General features: G+C 41.7%; 1 protein-coding gene across 4 annotated transcripts in view; it reads left to right on the forward strand.

Annotated features, from left to right (window-relative positions):
- GRIA3 (glutamate ionotropic receptor AMPA type subunit 3) overlaps window positions 1-17,719 on the forward strand; it is a 293,527-nt gene that overhangs the window by 204,259 nt on the left and 71,549 nt on the right. For all 4 annotated transcript variants that reach the window (XM_082446816.1, XM_082446815.1, XM_082446817.1 and 1 more), the window contains exons 8-10: window positions 1,978-2,082; window positions 2,907-3,014; window positions 4,185-4,391. In XM_082446816.1, coding sequence (XP_082302942.1) covers window positions 1,978-2,082; window positions 2,907-3,014; window positions 4,185-4,391 — 420 coding nt within the window. The remainder of the gene's footprint in view (window positions 1-1,977; window positions 2,083-2,906; window positions 3,015-4,184; window positions 4,392-17,719) is intronic.

Below are 17,719 nucleotides of genomic sequence, written 5' to 3' on the forward strand. Positions count from 1 at the left end.
CTCAACAAAGAACCTTTTCTTTAGCCAGAAGCATGACGTCACCTTCTCTGCAAGCCTAAGCTGACAGTAATGCTTAGGTTTGTTCATTTAGTAGGACAATCATCTTGTCTTCAGGGAGTCACATTGGAGCATTTCTCCTTCAACAGATATTCCATGGTCTCCTACTGGTGGCGAACGAGCCCCATTCCCTTTAAAAAGATGCTCCCTACTATTTGCCATCAATTTTCTCTTCTGCAGTACAGGCCCATTACCGCTTCTCACTTGCTTAACAATCAGCTTGTCGCTTTTCTATAAGAGATGAAAAAGTATTCCATGCTTTCATCTTGGGAGAATGACAGATTCTTTTTCTTTGAAGCAAATTCCTTGACCCATACTCACCAGATAAGTAATTCAAGTGGGTAACAATAATGACATATTTATAGAGGGTCTTTCATCCAGTGTCCTTGAACTGTAAAATAGGTAAGGAAATCTCTCCACCCAGTAGAGATGGCCTCTTATTAGTTCATAATACGGGGCCCAGACCCAGGAAAAATTGTGGCATACATGCATCTGCATTTGGCCTCCCAACTAGGTGTCTGGGCTATTCTAGTACCTCTATCTGTTTTATATAGTATTCAATACTCCTGATTCCCTAGACTTAACAAATTTCATCAGTCTGTGGATTATCCCTCCATGGCCTAGCTCTCCACTACCTGTCTGGAACTGGGCATAGGTTAAATAAGAGGAAAAACTCATCCCTGTTACTATGGTAGCTGATAAATGTGTAAACTCCTCAAGAAACAGAACTAAATTCATTTTGATTAATAATTATTATTATTAATAGAGCTAGCATGTATTGCAATGCTCACTACATGCCAGACACTGATCTAAATACTACATATGTATAACTCATTTAATCCTCCTAACAACTCCGTGGGATAGGTACTACTAGGATTTCCCATTTTACAGATTAGGACACTGAGGTACAAAAGCATTAAGGAACATCCCCAAGGTCATACAGTTAGTAAGTGATGAAGTTACAGTATGAATCCAGGAGCTCCAGAGCCCACGTTACTGAAGCTGGTTTATGTTTGGACGTTGGGAATAGTGGAACTCACAGTTCAGAAGAACGCATTATCCCAGTTAAGAATACTCTTCAGGCTACTCCCTTCAGAAAAGACAAATGGGAGAAATTTCAGGTTCCTTGGAATCTAGAAAAATGGTATAGGTGATCTTATTTGCAAAGCAGAAATAGAGACACAGATGTAGAGAACAAATGTATGGATACCAAGGGGGAAAGGGGTGTGGTGGGAGGAATTGGGAGACTGGGAATGACACATATACATTATTGATAGTATGTATAAAATAGACAACTGATGGGAACATACTGTATAGCACAGGGAACTCTACCTAATGCACTGGGGTAACCTAAATGGGAGGGAAGTCCAAAAGGGAGGGGATATCTGTGTGTGTGTGGCTGATTCATTTTGTTGTGCAGAAGAGACTAACACAACATTCTAAAGCAACCATACTCCAATAAAATTAATTTTAAAAAATCAGTTTCAAAAAAAGGGATTGAAATACACAAAATACATTTAAATCTATGAGTTGATAATAATACTAAAAACATGGGTTACCTTTAGACAATTCTAAGAAAGATTTTTATTCTGAAAACCGGTAAATAAAGAGAAAGTTAAGTATTTAAAAAAAAAAAAAAGAAATTTCAGGTCCTTGAAAAAGTAGTGGTAGGGCCCTCACTGTATCATATAAGAAACTGCCTGTCACACCCACTCAAAGCTTCATTAACTAAAAGGCATACTTAGAAAACACTGGACAGGAAATGCAGATCTGTATAGACTGATCTGGTGGCTATAGCTCAATGGCTCAAGATAAACATTCTCCAAGATTCCAAGATCTGTCAGTTGACCTCATCGCAAAAACCAAAAAGGCAATAATGTGGTGCTATTTTAAAATTTTACATTTTTCCCTTTCTACCAGGTGCAAGTACAAGGAATGACTGGAAACATCCAGTTTGACACTTATGGACGTAGGACAAATTATACCATCGATGTGTACGAAATGAAAGTCACTGGCTCTCGGAAAGTAAGTAACCAAAACAGATATCCAAATAAAAAATCTCTCAGAAAGTGACAGGCCTCAGATGCAAGGAAATAGGTGTTAGGAAACACACCCAAAGCAAATTCCCACACATTATGTTTGTCTTTCCGTTTGGTGAATGCAGAGCTGTTTTGTAATCAAAGTGTTCCATCTACACATTTTAAAAGTTATTTCCCTCTGAGGCTGGTCCTTTAAAAGTGGTGGACTCAAGATTTATTAACAGCTTCCTACAATACAGCGAAGGAATTACAAATTTTATAGCATGTTATTTAAACAGAAGCTGCCAAGATACACATGATTTTAGCAAAAGAATTGGAAAGTAGGTAATCTCTCCATTTTGCCAACTCACCCACCAAAACTACACTGGACAAAGTACCTTTCCCTACAGCTAAATTTCATAATAACCACTTTGTGTCTATCTTTGTGTCTTTGTGTCTATCATACTAATAGTCAGGAAGTGGGAATTTAGTAGTTACCTAATAAAACCTTAGAACGTAAAATATCTTGTACCATTTCTACAGGATACTCAACTGACTGCCCACCCAGCTTTCCTACAGTTTTAAGGAAAGAATTTTTCTGCTATCTGAGTTTAAAGAATCAAAAAGGCTGATCATTCTACAGTGGGCTAACTTATTTTTACCAAATATCAGTAAAAGCAAGGTGGGGATGGGAACCCCAAAGATGAAGGAACAGCATATCTGTTGCTCAAGCAACTACAAAAAAGTTTCATTCTACTACAGCACTTGAATTTCATGCAGCACTTTTTGAGCGAAAAATAGGCAACCAGGTCAAATGTCTGCTCTTTCTAGGCTGGCTACTGGAATGAGTATGAAAGGTTTGTGCCTTTCTCGGATCAGCAAATCAGCAATGACAGTGCATCCGCAGAGAACCGGACCATAGTAGTAACCACCATTCTGGTAAGTATGGACGGAAGGTAGGTGGGCTTTCTGTACAGCAAGGTTTCTGTCTTCTGAAAAGCATTATTCAGCCAGTAGGAAAGACCTCAAGTTCAAACAGTGGAAACTTCCAACAGGTCCGCTTAGGAGCCTTTCAAAATGTCTTGCCATGATGAGGAACAGAATGTCATTTAAATAAAGAAAAAGAATAGGAATTCGCAATAGTTTTAGATGTTGTTATCCTCTTTGTTACCCTCATGGACTGATGCTTCTTCTGGACTTGAAATGTAATTCTTCATTGTGGGGGAGATAACGTTGTATGGAGGAAAGAGTAGGTCAGGGTTCTAATATTAGGTCTACCACTAACCTGAGTTTAATGGTGCAAATCACAACTTCTCTGAGCCTCAGCTTGTGTTATTTTTTAACTTATGGAGTGGTCGTAATAATAATCTCCTATCCATGTCATAAGACGTTTCAAGGCAATATTCACCATGTAAAGCTCTTCTGAAAAACTAAAAGCACTATTGGGATGTGAAATAGTATTTTCACTTATTTTCAAATGCTTTTCTAAAAGCTGGTATGTTTCATTACTGAATGAAGTACAAACCCGGGTTAAAAATGAGTATGTCTGAAAATGAGTAGGTCTGAAATTGTGACTAATTAAATGGAGATTCAGCTGAAGTTTATCTTTCATTTAAACATGCCTATCAAATACTCACTTTGTCCTAGGTACTGTACTAGGCCCTGAGGATATAAAAATGAATAAGCCACAGACCCTGACCTCACAAAGATCACAGTGCTTCCCTAGGGCTTGCCAGGGCTGGCTGTGGTTCTTACATAGTAAATCCCAAGAAATCAAAGGCAGTTCACCTTCGTGTAACTAAGAGAAATACCTCTGCCCAATTTGACTAAATCAAAGACTTTACAGGTGGAAACTGGTTCTTTCAAACTCAAAAAAAGAACTTAAATTCTTCTCTGTTTCCTTAAATCAACAACTAAGGACTCCAAGGAATATGTGCCCCCATGAATAGTCAATTGAGGCTCTTCTGCTTATTAAGCAAACATTTTAAAAGGCTCTCTTAACACACCAAACCTCAATAGCCACAGGGGAACAAAACTTCATTATTACATTTATTATCTCTTAGAAAAATGTATAGGAGTAACCCTTTGATCTTGCTTCTGGTCCCAAAGGAATCACCATATGTAATGTATAAGAAGAATCATGAGCAACTGGAAGGAAATGAGCGATATGAAGGCTATTGTGTAGACTTAGCCTATGAAATAGCCAAACATGTAAGGATCAAATACAAATTGTCCATTGTCGGTGACGGGAAATACGGTGCAAGGGATCCGGAGACTAAAATATGGAACGGCATGGTTGGGGAACTTGTCTATGGGGTAAGTTTTTTTCAACACTGTTTTCATTTATTTCTATGCCTTCCAACTAATAAAGATAGAGGAATTTAATTTTCAAGTGCAGTATTTATCCAATTGCATAGTTTTCATATGATCTGTACGAAAAACATTTTATTCTAGTTGAATTCTGTAAAGGTAGCTTGTCAATAGCATCCTTTGGGCAACAGGATTATTTTACTGAAAGGAAAGTAGAATTGGAGAACTTTATCTGGCAACATTAAGTACAGCCTGCCCTCTACTGAAAATCTGTTCCTTCTGTGTTCCCTGTCTCAGGCAGCAGAATCACCACCCACCTAGTTGCCTAAGCAACCAGGTCATCTTTCCTCATCGCTCCCCTCATATCCAGTCAGTCACCATATCCTATCGATTCTACTTTTCTGTCTCTCAAATCCAGATACACTCTTCATTCCCACCATCATCATCTTAGTTACGGTTCTTACCATTTGACAGTCTTTACTTGGCTTCCCTGCCTCTGCTCTTACCCTGGCAAATCAAATCCACATTATTGTAGTTTCTCACTTTAGAAATCAGGATAAAATTCAAATTCCTTAGCATGGCAAAGAAGGCACTTTGTCGCCTGGCCCCCACCTACCTCTCTAGTTTCATCTGGTCCTCTTCCTCCTTCACACTCAATGTTCCAGCTATAGCAAAGTATGCACTGTTCCCTGAAGGCAGGCCTGGAAGTACCTTCACCTCTCTTCAGCTGGCTAACACCACCTACCAGTCCTTCAGAACTCAGAGGTGTCACCTCTTTCAGGAAGCCTTCCCTAATCCCACCTGCAGTCTGGTTAGCTGCCCCTGCTTTTAGCTTCCCTATAGTATTTTTTTTTGCTTTCTCATAGTACTTTTGAACCTCTATTATAACGATCTGTTTTCAAGTTCAGCTGTCCCAACTAGTCTCTATGAACTCCTTGAAAACAGAAGCCATATCTGATTCATTTCAATATGCCATGGTCTGACACATAATGGAAGTCCAATAAATATATTTTGAATGAATTAATGAATGAACAGAATGGCTCTGCCAAGGGCTTGCCCATGGGTGAAGTACAAAAGAATTATACTAATAATTAGGGCTTTTTAAAAGGGCTACAGTAGTATCTTCAGAGCTCCTCAGGGGCTTAGCTTTAAAAGGTTTTGGCCTCTGATTGGGAAGGTCAGATCTTGGGCCACCCAATGAGGCATATGGAAATAAACAAAACTGGACATAAGAACCACCCATTGGGTGAACCAGTCACTAGAAAACTAACCCAAGTGCAGGTGGCAGTGGCAGAGGTTTAGTTCTAACAGACAAAGGTTACTTGCAATGACCAGTCCCTGTCTAAACAACAGGTTAGGGGAAGGAGAGGAATTTAGGGGGTGGATATATTGAGAAGAGTCTGGCAAGAAGCAAATGTCCACAAGTTAGCTATTGGACTGAGGTTTAGGATAAGGACTCTAGCGCTTGAGACAGGAATTAACAAGAATAAGGTATAGCACTCCAATCATAAGATAGTACTGGGGTCGCTAAATAAGTTTTTGGAACAGGTCCTAAGGAACAAGCACAAAGGCAGAAGCTCATTTCTAAAACTAAGGGCACAGAAAGGGAATTAAGGCTTAAAATGAGACTGGACCTCAAGTATCAAAACCAGAGCACCATCTTCCAGTCAGACAAGCTGCAAGGCGATTTGAACCTTAGCCCCCAGCTGTGGGGCTGGACCCTGTCTTGGGTCAAGGCTGGTCCTGGGAACTGGGGCAGGGCTGAATTGCAGATGAGATGCAAGTGAACCCAGTTATGAGAAAGAAGAACTTCTAAGGCCAGAGAGAGGGGCTGAAGAAGGGACAGAGAACCCATCGTGCTTTCTGAGAAACCTGAGAAGCTCTGAACCGTCCTGGCACAGCTGTAACCTCTTACTCTACAAATTGGTGATCAAGTCTTCTTCTATTTCCTGTCCCTAATCTGCCCAACACTCAGGCTCTAAGGGGTCCTGTCTTGCTCACAGCTCTCCCCTGCTCTTAGCACATTACCTGGTACATAAGAGATGCTCACTTTTTGCTTTAATAAGTGAATGCCTGGCACATAATAATGCCCAGCCAATATCCATTAAATTGAGTTCATGGTGAGAGGTAATCCTATAATATTTTTATTATTATTAGCTACCATTTTTTGCATAGTTACTGGTCGCCAGGCATTGTGCCAAGTGCTTTACAAGCATTATGTAACTTAATCCTCAAAACACTATTAACATCATTCTACAGATGAGAAAAATTGAAGCCTAGAGAGGTGAAGTCTCATGTCAAGGCCAAACAGCTTGTACTGACACAGTGATTTGAACCCAGGTCTCTGACTATGAAGTTTGTGTTCTTTAACCATTGCCCTATACCGCCTAACAGCCAAGTGTTGCAGACCCATCCCATCCTAAAAGATAGTTGAAACATGTTGCAAAGGCCCTTGGTGCCTTAGCCATTCTGGGGGGAAGAGTATTTGGCCACATAAACCTGACAAGGAATTTAGGGGCTCTTTCCACTAGGGCAGAGTAACTGGCATGGGCTCTACCAGCCCATTATGTCTCAATTGCCAGAGCGCTCTACTGTCTCAAGAGAAAGCCTGTCACGCTGTGTAAATAGCTCAGTGACCTCCTGTCACTGCACAGGACATTAAACACAGTGCTGAAGAGCAAGGCAAATTTCTTGACATTGTTCAGACCAAGACCGGCTTTCTCAGTGGATTTTGGTTTCTCCTCTGGCATGCCCTCTGTACTGCACCCACTTAATCTCCACATTCTCTTCCTCTTTCCGGTTTGTGTATGTGTGAGTGAGGGAGCTTGCGAATTAGCAAGTCCCATATTTGTTTAGTAATTTAGAAACCAACTCTCTACTGCTGAATAGGTAAGAATTCTCCTGGAGGAGCCTACCCATCTTTTTCACCCAGTTCTTTCTACTAAAGATAAAAGCAATAGCCAGGGAAGGCTCTTACAGAAATGTCCTCCTCCCTCCCCTGACCTAGAACAAGTGTCTGGTGCTTTCTGAGATCATAACACAAGGTGATTCCTGGGAAATGAGAACAAACCAACCTATTTGAGTGAACTGCCAAGTTCCACTTTCCTCTAAGATGTGTGGCTATGAAAAATGGACGTTCTTCTCATGCTTGGAGTGAGAGCTGTCTGTAAGGGAGGATGATCTAAGCTAAGTGAGTCTTCCTCTTCATTTAGAAGTTTTCATCTTTCAGCATTGGGAAGTTTGCAACTTCTCTGTCATTGATAGAAATGGAGAAAAGTGAAAACAGGCATTCATTTCTGGCAGGCCTGGTCTCCTATGGTTTGCAAGTTGCTTAAGAAAAAGAAGGGCAAAACCCCCCCGGTGACTTCCCTAAGTGCTTAATAAGCAAAAGGATGGAGAACATGGAAGTATTTCTTGCAATAACACGAAAACTACACAGACAGACACAGCTTTATCTTTAGGGCATTTTCTCTTATACTTTTAGTATGTACAACAGATCAGAGTAGGAAAAAAATGAAGAAAGGCAGAGATGAAAAAAGCTTTGCAAAGGAGATTTCAGTATCTGCCATAAAGTCTCAAGAAAGAGTCAAAATAAATTAAACTTGTTAAAGAAGAAAGAAGCCAATCAGCCTCTTTTCAGATGAGTCCTAAATGGTTTTTTTTTTCCTCTAAAGAAAATCAAATCAAGGTTGATGTTTGGGCCACCTTGTATCACTAAGAAGGCTATTTTTGAAACAAATGTCAGTAGGACACAATGTGCCCCTGTTATATAAGCTCTTCAGAACATTATGGACTTGAAACTGTCCACCTGCTTTTAGAAGTTTTGATTTTGAGCTTAATGTCTGTAACATCGCCACATGGCAGTTGTCCTCAGACCACAAGTTTTTACGGTTCCCAAATAGCATGTGTTTTAAGAGGACATTTAAAAACATTTTGTTGCTAGCAGGGCTCTTAGATATTCTTTAGCCTACCTTTTCATTCACTTTACACATAAATGTGGAGACTGGCCAGGACTGAACATTAGAACTGCCCATTGGGTAAACCAGGAAACCAAGTCCTGCTATAGGACAGGGATGACAGGAATAGTGGCAGGTATTGTGACAAAGTCACAAAATCACCCAGCTTGGCAGAGCTTAGACTATAACTCAGGTTTCATGATTCCTGGTCCAGTGCTCTGTCCACTGAGTCATTGGTTCAGTTTACTAAGCGTGTCCAATTATGGGAAGATAATCCTACCTGCCTTCAAGGGGCTTACAATCTAGTTGGATTATGAGCTTTTCCATCTGAGATACCCATCCTGTTTATCTGTGGCCTCCAGGATAATGTAATACACATCTCTAGTTATCACTTGAAATATTTGAAAACCCAGGTAGGCAGCTGAGTGTTTCTGCCCTTTGAGAGGAGATATGATCTAACAGAAAAAGAGAGTCAGGACAAGGGCTGGAAGGAAATTGAGGTCCTAATTGACAAAAGGACACCTCCCAGTGGGCAGCTGCCATGTTCCTTATGTTCCTAGCACTTAGAACTAAGGATAGGAAAGGACAGACAAAATACTACCCAGATTGGTACCTCTGGCTTACAAGAGAGCAGAGAGCTTGGGGATGGAGATGAGGCTGGAGGACAATTGATTCCAGGTCACATCCCCTGGGCATCCTCAGACTCCTTCACACTCCTGGGACAAATGGCAATTTTACAGATGCTATTCACACTGACATTTCTCTACCCAGAAGAAATTATCTCTTAAGTTGTCACTATCCTAAGATAGATTCATTTTCCATTAAGGAAGACAGAAAGTCGATCTGTCCTTCCAGCTAAAAGGCAGAGAAGCAAGGGTGAAATAACAGATGCCAAATATTCTCTTCTGTTCTTCAGGTGATTACACTGGGCTTTGGCAGGAGGGCTGATGGTTTGATAAAAGCACCCCTCTCTTTCAAATGAGGCATATGAATTCCAGGAAGGGCATTAATGATGCATGGAAGTCTGCCATTCTGAGCAGACACGGTGGGGAAATATTTCCAACCAAATTTAGTCTCATGAGGCTTTTACCCAGCTCCAGGGACACTCCTTTATCTTCACTTTGTCTTTAACTCTCTCAGCTCCCCAAGGACAGGGAGCCCTAACCAAGAGATCCAGACTGGGACATCTGTTCTGTATAAAGAAATGAGGAGATCCTGTTGTGACACTGCTTGTTGTTGCAGAGATTTAAATAGACCTCATCCCTTTCTCCAGATCCAAACAACTGCAGACATTAAATATCCCATAGAGTACAGCCAATAAAGCAGTTTAAGTCCAGGCCCCCAACAGTTAGCAATTATATGCCTATTGTCTAGCTTGATTCTGTCCCACTCCTTTCTCCGACACATTTAAACTTTCCAAACAACATGTCTGCCAAAGGCTACTAGAACCTTATGGTTGATACAGGGATGAAGGGTCAGGTCACGTCTGCCTCTTCTCTCAGATGACGGATAATATCTTATGCACTACATGCCAATGCATTGCCTACCCACTCTCTCTCATCCTCCCCCTTGCTTTCAACAAGTGCTTTAAAATTGTAGCTGACAAGCTCCTGCTCACGCACAGTCTCCAGGTGGGTTACAAGTTTTGCATCAGATCATTGGATGATTAAGCTATAACATAAGCCTTTCAGCTCAAAAAAAATTTTTTAAATGACATTTAAACTAAGCGTCATGGCTGAGGCTCGGGCATCACAGGTCAGATCCCAGGGAGAGGACTGGGGTTGCCTGCGTGAGCACAGCCTGAAGGGGGCTAGTGCACCACAGCTAGCCAGGAGGGAATCCGGGAAAAAAGTCTGGAACTGCCTAAGAGTCAAGAGACCATTGTTTCGGGGTGCGTGAGGAGAGGAGATTCAGAACACCACCTAAACGAGCTCCAGAGACAGGTGCGAGCCGCGGCTGTCAGCGCGGACCCCAGAGACGGGCATGAAACACTAAGGCTGCTGCTGCCGCCACCAAGAAGTCTGTGTGCGAGCACAGGTCACTCTCCACACCGCCCTCCCGGGAGCCTGTGCAGCCCGCCACTGCCAGGGTCCCGTGATCCAGGGACAACTTCCCCGGGAGAACGCACGGCGCGCCTCAGGCTGGTGCAACGTCATGCCGGCCTCTGCCGAAGCAGGCTCAACCCACATCCGTATCCCTCCCTCCCCCCGGCCTGAGTGAGCCAGAGCCCCCGAATCAGCCGCTCCTTTAACCCCGTCCTGTCTGGGCGAAGAACAGATGCCAGAGGGTGACCTACATGCAGAGGCGGGTCCAAATCCAAAGCTGAACCCCAGGGGCTGTGCGAACAAAGAAGAGAAAGGGAAATCTCTCCCAGCAGCCTCAGGAGCAGCGGATTAAATCTCCACAATCAACTTGATGTACCCTGATTCTGTGGAATACCTGAATAGACAACGAATCATCCCAAAATTGAGGCAGTGGACTTTGGGAGCAACTGTAGTCTTGGGGTTTGCTATATGCAACTGAATAGTTTCTGATTTATATGTTTATCATAGTTTAGTTTTTAGCACTTGTTATCATTGGTGGATTTGTTTATTGGTTTGGTTGCTCTCTTCTCTTTTCTTAATTACATTTTAAATTTTTTTATTTTAATATTTTTTAATTCTTTATTTTAATAACTTTATTTTATTTTATTTTATTTTTCTTTCTTTCTTTTTTTTCTACCATTTCTTCTGAGCTGTGTGGCTGACAGGGTCTTGGTGCTCCAGCTGGGAATCAGGCCTGAGCCTCTGAGGTGGGAGAGCTGAGTTCAGGACACTGGTCCACCACAGACCTCCTGGCTCCACATAATATCAATCGGCGAGAGCTCTCCCAGAGATCTCCATCTCAACACTAAGACCCAGCTCCTCTCAACGACCAGCAAGCTACAGTGCTGGACACCCCATGCCAAACAACTAGCAAGACAGGAACACAGCCCCACCCATTAGCAGAGAGGCTGCCTAAAATCATAATAAGTTCAAAGACACCCCAAAACACACCACCGGACGCAGCCCTGCCCACCAGAAAGACAAGATCCATCCTCACCCACCAGAACACAGGCACTAGTCCCCTCCACCAGGAAGCCTACACAACCCACTCAACCAACCTTACCCACTGGGGGCAGACACCAAAAACAATGGGAACTACGAACCTGCAGCCTGCGAAAAGGAGACCCCAAACACAGTAAGTTAAGCAAAATGAGAAGACAGAGAAATACACAGCAGATGAAGGAGCAAGGCAAAAACCCACCGGACCAAACAAATAGGCAAGAGGAAATAGGCAGACTACCTGAAAAAGAATTCAGAGCAATGATAGTAAAGATGATTCAAAATCTTGGAAATAAAATGGAGAAAATACAAGAAACGTTTAACAAGGATATAGAAGAACTAAAGAGCAAACAGACAATGATGAACAACACAATAAATGAAATTTAAAATTCTCTAGAAGGAATCAATAGCAGAATAACTGAGGCAGAAGAACAGATAAGTGACCTGGACGATAAAATAGTGGAAATACCTATCACAGAGCAGAATAAAAAAAAAAAAAGAATGAAAAGAATTGAGGACAGTCTCAGAGACCTCTGGGACAACATTAAACGCAGCAACATTCGAATTATAGGGGTCCCAGAAGAAGAAGAGAAAAATAAAGGGACTGAGAAAATATTTGAAGAGATTGTAGTTGAAAACTTCCCTAACATAGGAAAGGAAATAGTTAATCAAGTCCAGGAAGCACAGAGAGTCCCATACAGGACAAATCCGAGGAGAAACATGCCAAGACACATATTAATCAAACTATCAAAAATTAAATACAAAGAACAAATATTAAAAGCAGCAAGGGAAAAATAACAAATAACACACAAGGGAATCCCCATAAGGTTAACAGCTGATCTTCCAGCAGAAACTCTGCAAGCCAGAAGGGAGTGGCAGGACATATTTAAAGTGATGAAACGGGAAAAACGTACAACCAAGATTACTCTACCCAGCAAGGATCTCATTCAGATTCGACGGAGAAATTAAAACCTTTACAGACAAGCAAAGCTAAGAGAATTCAGCACCACCAAACCAGCTTTACAACAAATGCTACAGGCGGGGAAAAAAAAAATGGTTCTGAAGAACCTAGGAGCAGGACAGGAATAAAGACACAGACATAGAGAATGGACTTGAGGCCACGGGGAGGGGTAAGAGTAAGCTGGGACGAAGTGAGAGAGTGGCATGGACATATATACACTACCAAATGTAAAGCTGATAGCTAGTGGGAAGCTGCCGCATAACACAGGGAGATCAGCTCTGTGCTTTGTGTCCATCTAGAGGGGTGGGATAGGGAGGGTGGGAGGGAGACGCAAGAGGGAAGGGATATGGGGATGTATGTATATGTATAGCTGATTCACTTTGTTATAAAGCAGAAACTAACACACCATTGTAGAGCAATTATACCCCAATAAAGATGTTAAAAAAAATAAAATAAGCGTCATTTCTGTCTTCAACCTGTCAGACTCTTAAGCGCATTGTCCCTACACATATGAGCTTGTTGGGTTTTAAGTTTTATGAAATTCACGACTTTGGCAACCCACCTATGAAAAGGATTATATATCCCCTCAAGCTAAATCCCCTCCAATAGTGCAGTTACTCCGGGTTTGCCACCAGTGAGTGGAAAAATCAAACCTAATTCTGTGTGTTTACTGAGCCCACACAGCCACTCTTAAGCCGCTTGATGAAAATCCTTTAAGCAGTCAAGATGCAAGCAAAAGCGCTAGCACACTCTTACCCTGAGCTCTTGCCAGTTGCTGGGTTTTGTCCATCACCCAGAGCACCGTCACACCACCTACTTCCCCACCTAGGTTTCTGAAAATGGCCTGCTGGCTGCTGTTACTGGCACAGGCAGAGGCTTGAGGATTAAAGGCTGCTGGACTGACTCAGGATGCCACAAGTGAGATACTTCACTACTGAGGCCGAATTTCAGCTGCTCCCTAGCCCTCTGGAGAATTCTTAACTCTCTCCCAGCCACAGCTGGCTTTTATAAGGAGCCGAGACCAGGAAAGGAATGCCATTTGGGAGTTGCCTTTTTCACTTTTTCGTCAGTGTTGGCCCCTGAAATCTTTAAGTTGACCTGAAAATGACCTTCCCGCTCATCTGCATGCTACAGCTGTCCCAGGAGAGCTAAATGAGTCTTTTCTGACACTAGTTAGTTACCTGCTACTCCCCATTGCCTCTAATAAGTATGTTGATTGCGTCACAGGCATTATGCCAAGCAGGCCTTGAGCTCTGAAATAAGAGACCATGACAAGAGCCTTTTCATATGGAGGAAGGGGTAGTGGTGGCAGAGGGCAAGGGTTTCTCCAAGGCTGGCTATGAGCTGATATGACCTTTCTGCTGCGTTGGCCTCACCAAGCATACAAGAGATGGGCGGGGCTGCTCAGTCTCCTGCTGAGTTGGCTCGATCAGCAGCTCCCTCCTCCTCTACCAGCTGAGCCTCTCCTACCTGCTCTTTGCTATCCCTTTGTCTATTTCCGTCTGTATAGGTCTTTTTTCAGGTTCAGCGTGGTAATTATCATTTTGGAGCCAGGTCCACATCAATGAGGCTTAATTGAGCACAGATTTAACACTGTTCTTCATTGAAGAAGCACCCTCCAGAAAAACAAACTGCCATCTCTGGAAAAGCTCCTTAGAAAGAAACAATTCAGGAAAGGTAGAAAAGCCTGGCTGAAGAGCAAGTGCCTGGGGGGAGCAGCTTCTTCCTGTTGTCTTGTGTGGCTTCAAAAGTACTTCAAACTAAAAATGGCTTTCTTTTTGGCTGCATTGGGTCTTCGTTGCTGCGCACGGGGGCTACTCTTCATTGCGGTGCGCAGGCTTCTCATTGAGGTGCCTTCTCTTCTTACAGAGCACGGGCTCTAGGCACGCGGGCTTCAGTAGTTATACCTCAGTAAAAAAAAATACAGATGCTCAGGCAGGCAAAAAATAAATAAATAAAATTTAAAAAAATAAAAATAAAAATGGCTTTCTTTGGGAATCTGTTCTTTTGCTGCACGTTCCTGGGAACCAGACAAGAAGCCCCGCTTTGTCTATCTAGCCACATCTTGTTAGCATTTAGCTGTGCTTATCATCTGGTGAGTGTTTCAGTTACTGAGTTAGGTTTTTTTCTCTTAAAGGGTGTCAAGATTCTCAAAATCCTTTCTTGACCTGCTTGAAAAAGAACCTAATTCCCCTAAATTCAATCCAAAGTGATTTTCTCACACAAGTGTCCCTTAGTTCTTCCTTCCAAAACAAAGAAGTGGCAATTTCTTTCAGAACTATCTAGTATTTTGACTTTAAAGATAAAAAACTACTTAAATGAAGTAATTAAATCAAATGAGATCAACTGGGAAATGCTGCTAGTAGGGCATTTGCACGTTCTAAGCAGGAGGTAGAAATACGTTGGCAGGGATAGAAGGTGGCTTTATCTGTGAATTCTCTTGGCATGACAAGGTTCTTTCTAGCTGATTCAGACTCCCTGTGCCAAAAAACCCCACTAGCTTTTGGGCCGATTCCATTCTCCTCAGTTGCTTTTGTTTCTACGACCTGGTCTTGGCCCCAGGCAAAAGAGTAAAATAGATAAAACCTGTGTTTGTCTCCCCTCCAGTTAGAAATGTGGAACTGGTGATTCAGGAGTTAGCGCAATGAGGGAAGAGTTGAAGCCATAGGTAATAATACTGAGGGGAGAAAGGAAGAACAGAACCTTAAAGAGACTTGCTTATTCCACAAACCTTCATTAATTACCTACCAAACCAGGGCCCGTGAATAGACTCTGGGGGTACAAACGTACATCTTGACTGAGAGAGCAGAACTAGGAAGCAAAGACAGAAAATGAACATTCAGAAAGGCAGAAGAAGAACCCATAGTCTTCAGCGTCAGAGAGCTAAGGAAAGAGGGTATATATAGTGCTAAGGGCCAGTGGTATATGAGTGGTCTGCAGAAAGGTCTTTGAATTTGGTAACCAAGTATATAGTTCAAGAAGCAATTTCACTAAATTGGAGGGGAATGGAAGTTAGAGCACAGGTGTATAAGGGAAACATTGTGTTAAAATCAAGAGATAGTAAAGACGAATTTTTCAAGAAGATTGGTGGTGATAGGGAGTGATGCTGTATGGTTAAGAGGGTAGTAGGATCAAAAAAAGGAGGAAGAAGTGTTTTTTTGTTTCATTTTTCTTTGTCAGTATACAGAATGACCTGAGTATGAGGTAATTATTAAGTGAATAAGACCTGTCAGTGGTTCCAAATTACAGCAGGAATTAGAATCACCTGGAGGGCCACCTGAGGGGGGACCCCAAGTTTCTTATTTAATAAACATGGGGTGGGGCCTGAGAATTGGCATTTCTAACAAGTTCCCAGGTGGCTCTGTTGCTGCTAAGTCTGGGGAATCACACACTGAGAACCACTAGAATAGACTGAGAAGGAAAAAATAGCAAAAGAGAATAAACAGAGCTGAATTTTAAGAAGAGACAGAAGAGTATGAGATGCAAGGAATACGTAGAGTAAATCTTAGAAAGAGTTCATTTTCTAAGCGATGGGAATGACAGAAGGGATAAAGATAACAGCAGTATATTGAGGAAGAGAAGAAAGGCACTGAGGTGATAGAGCTCATATCAGATGGCTTCCATCTTCTCAGTAAAGGAAGAGGCAAGATCATCTGCAGAGAGGGTAGGTAAGGATTAGGGACTGGGAAACGTTTGGAATAAGCATCATTCACAGACTTAAAGAAGAATCAACCTCACGGTGATAGATGATGGATTTAATTTTAGAAATGGTGAGTTTGAGATGGTAGTCAGCCTTCAAGGTAGATTTGGTCAGCAGGCTGTTGGCTTCAATAAATGCATACATTCTGCAGCAGATTTTTGTCTTTTGTTTGTCTTGCTCACTGCTTCACCCCTAGCACCAAGAATAGTGCTTGGCACAGAATAGGCACTCAGATATACACTGGAATGAACCCGAGAGGCGTTGGCTGAGGTTGATTATTGTACATAAAAGTAATATATAGTAGAAACCTGCAAGTATCTCTGGAGTTAGAATATTACGGTGGTTAAGAGAGTGAGTTCTGGAATCTGAAGACCAGGGTTCTAATCCCAGCCTCTCAGTGCCTCACTTCCTCCTTCTCTAACATGGGAATGATCATGGACCAACCTCAAGGTTGCTGTGAGAATTAAATATATATAAGGGGCTTAGCACAACACCTCACACAGAGTAAGCACTGAATCAATGTTAGCTGGCTGTTTATTACTGCATTTCCCCTTCAATTAATTAAGGAGTGTTTCTTAACCAGTTTGAGTCACCATGTGTAAATCAAAGTACTAAGACATTAAAAAAAAAATACCCTGTCTCAGATTTCATCATTCTTCCCCTACTGGTAGGGATATTGAGGCATAACTATTTAACAAAGAAAAAATGATCATCAAAATTGGTGTTTTCACTTTATACCTGATATACCATCCAAAGCCTTTCCTTAGAAGCATTTTTCTAAGTATGCATTTTAAGGCCTGGCTCCAGACTAAAACGTACTACTGACATAAGGGAACTATTGTGGAAGACAAAGGAAATAAGTGTAGAAGTTCCTAGTGCCTATTTTCATGGGACTAATATAAAAACATTGTCTGCCTTTGCCTGAACTAATTATGCAGCGCACTACTGACGCATTTATTTTATTGATCCAATACATGTGAGTGCTACACTGATATTTATCACTAGAAATGATGGCTTACTATATAAATTAATATGTATTGCAATAACTGCTTTGCCCTTGTTATTGCCCATGCAGAATTCTTTCATGTTTGCATATTTCGTATTCAATAGTCAAGAGCCTATTTTTTAGGCATCTACAGTTTCTTTAGTTTAGGATCTTTTGCAGTGATAGATACAAAAATAGGAAATTGAGCCCCTGCCTTCAAAGAACTTATGTTTTTATAGACATACTCTCAAAGAAATAAGTCAAGAATAATGGCAAACACTCAAGTGTTAAACTGAGTACTGTAGTCCTGTGTTGCACCTCATGGTGGGGAGGGAGGCACATATCAAAAGTATAGACTATTATGCTGTTCCTACAAGAATTTCCGGTCAGGTAAGGGAGATATGACATAAGAGCATGAAAATTAAAATAAGAATATAAGAATTAAACAGTGGTATGTCACAGGAGAGTACAAGTTGAGTTGCAAGGTAGCAAAAGAATTTTAGGAAAAAAATTGAATCAGTTGCCCTAAGCCAATATGCCTCAGAGGACAAAGTGTCTTTTCCTTAACTTACCATCAAGTTAGAGTATTTTAGGACCCACTGAATGCTACTACTTGTCTAACCAAAGCATTGACAAATCAGTTGGTTAT

The sequence above is a fragment of the Balaenoptera physalus genome, assembly GCF_965194825.1.
Source record: "Balaenoptera physalus genome assembly, chromosome: X".
NCBI lineage: Eukaryota > Metazoa > Chordata > Mammalia > Artiodactyla > Balaenopteridae > Balaenoptera > Balaenoptera physalus.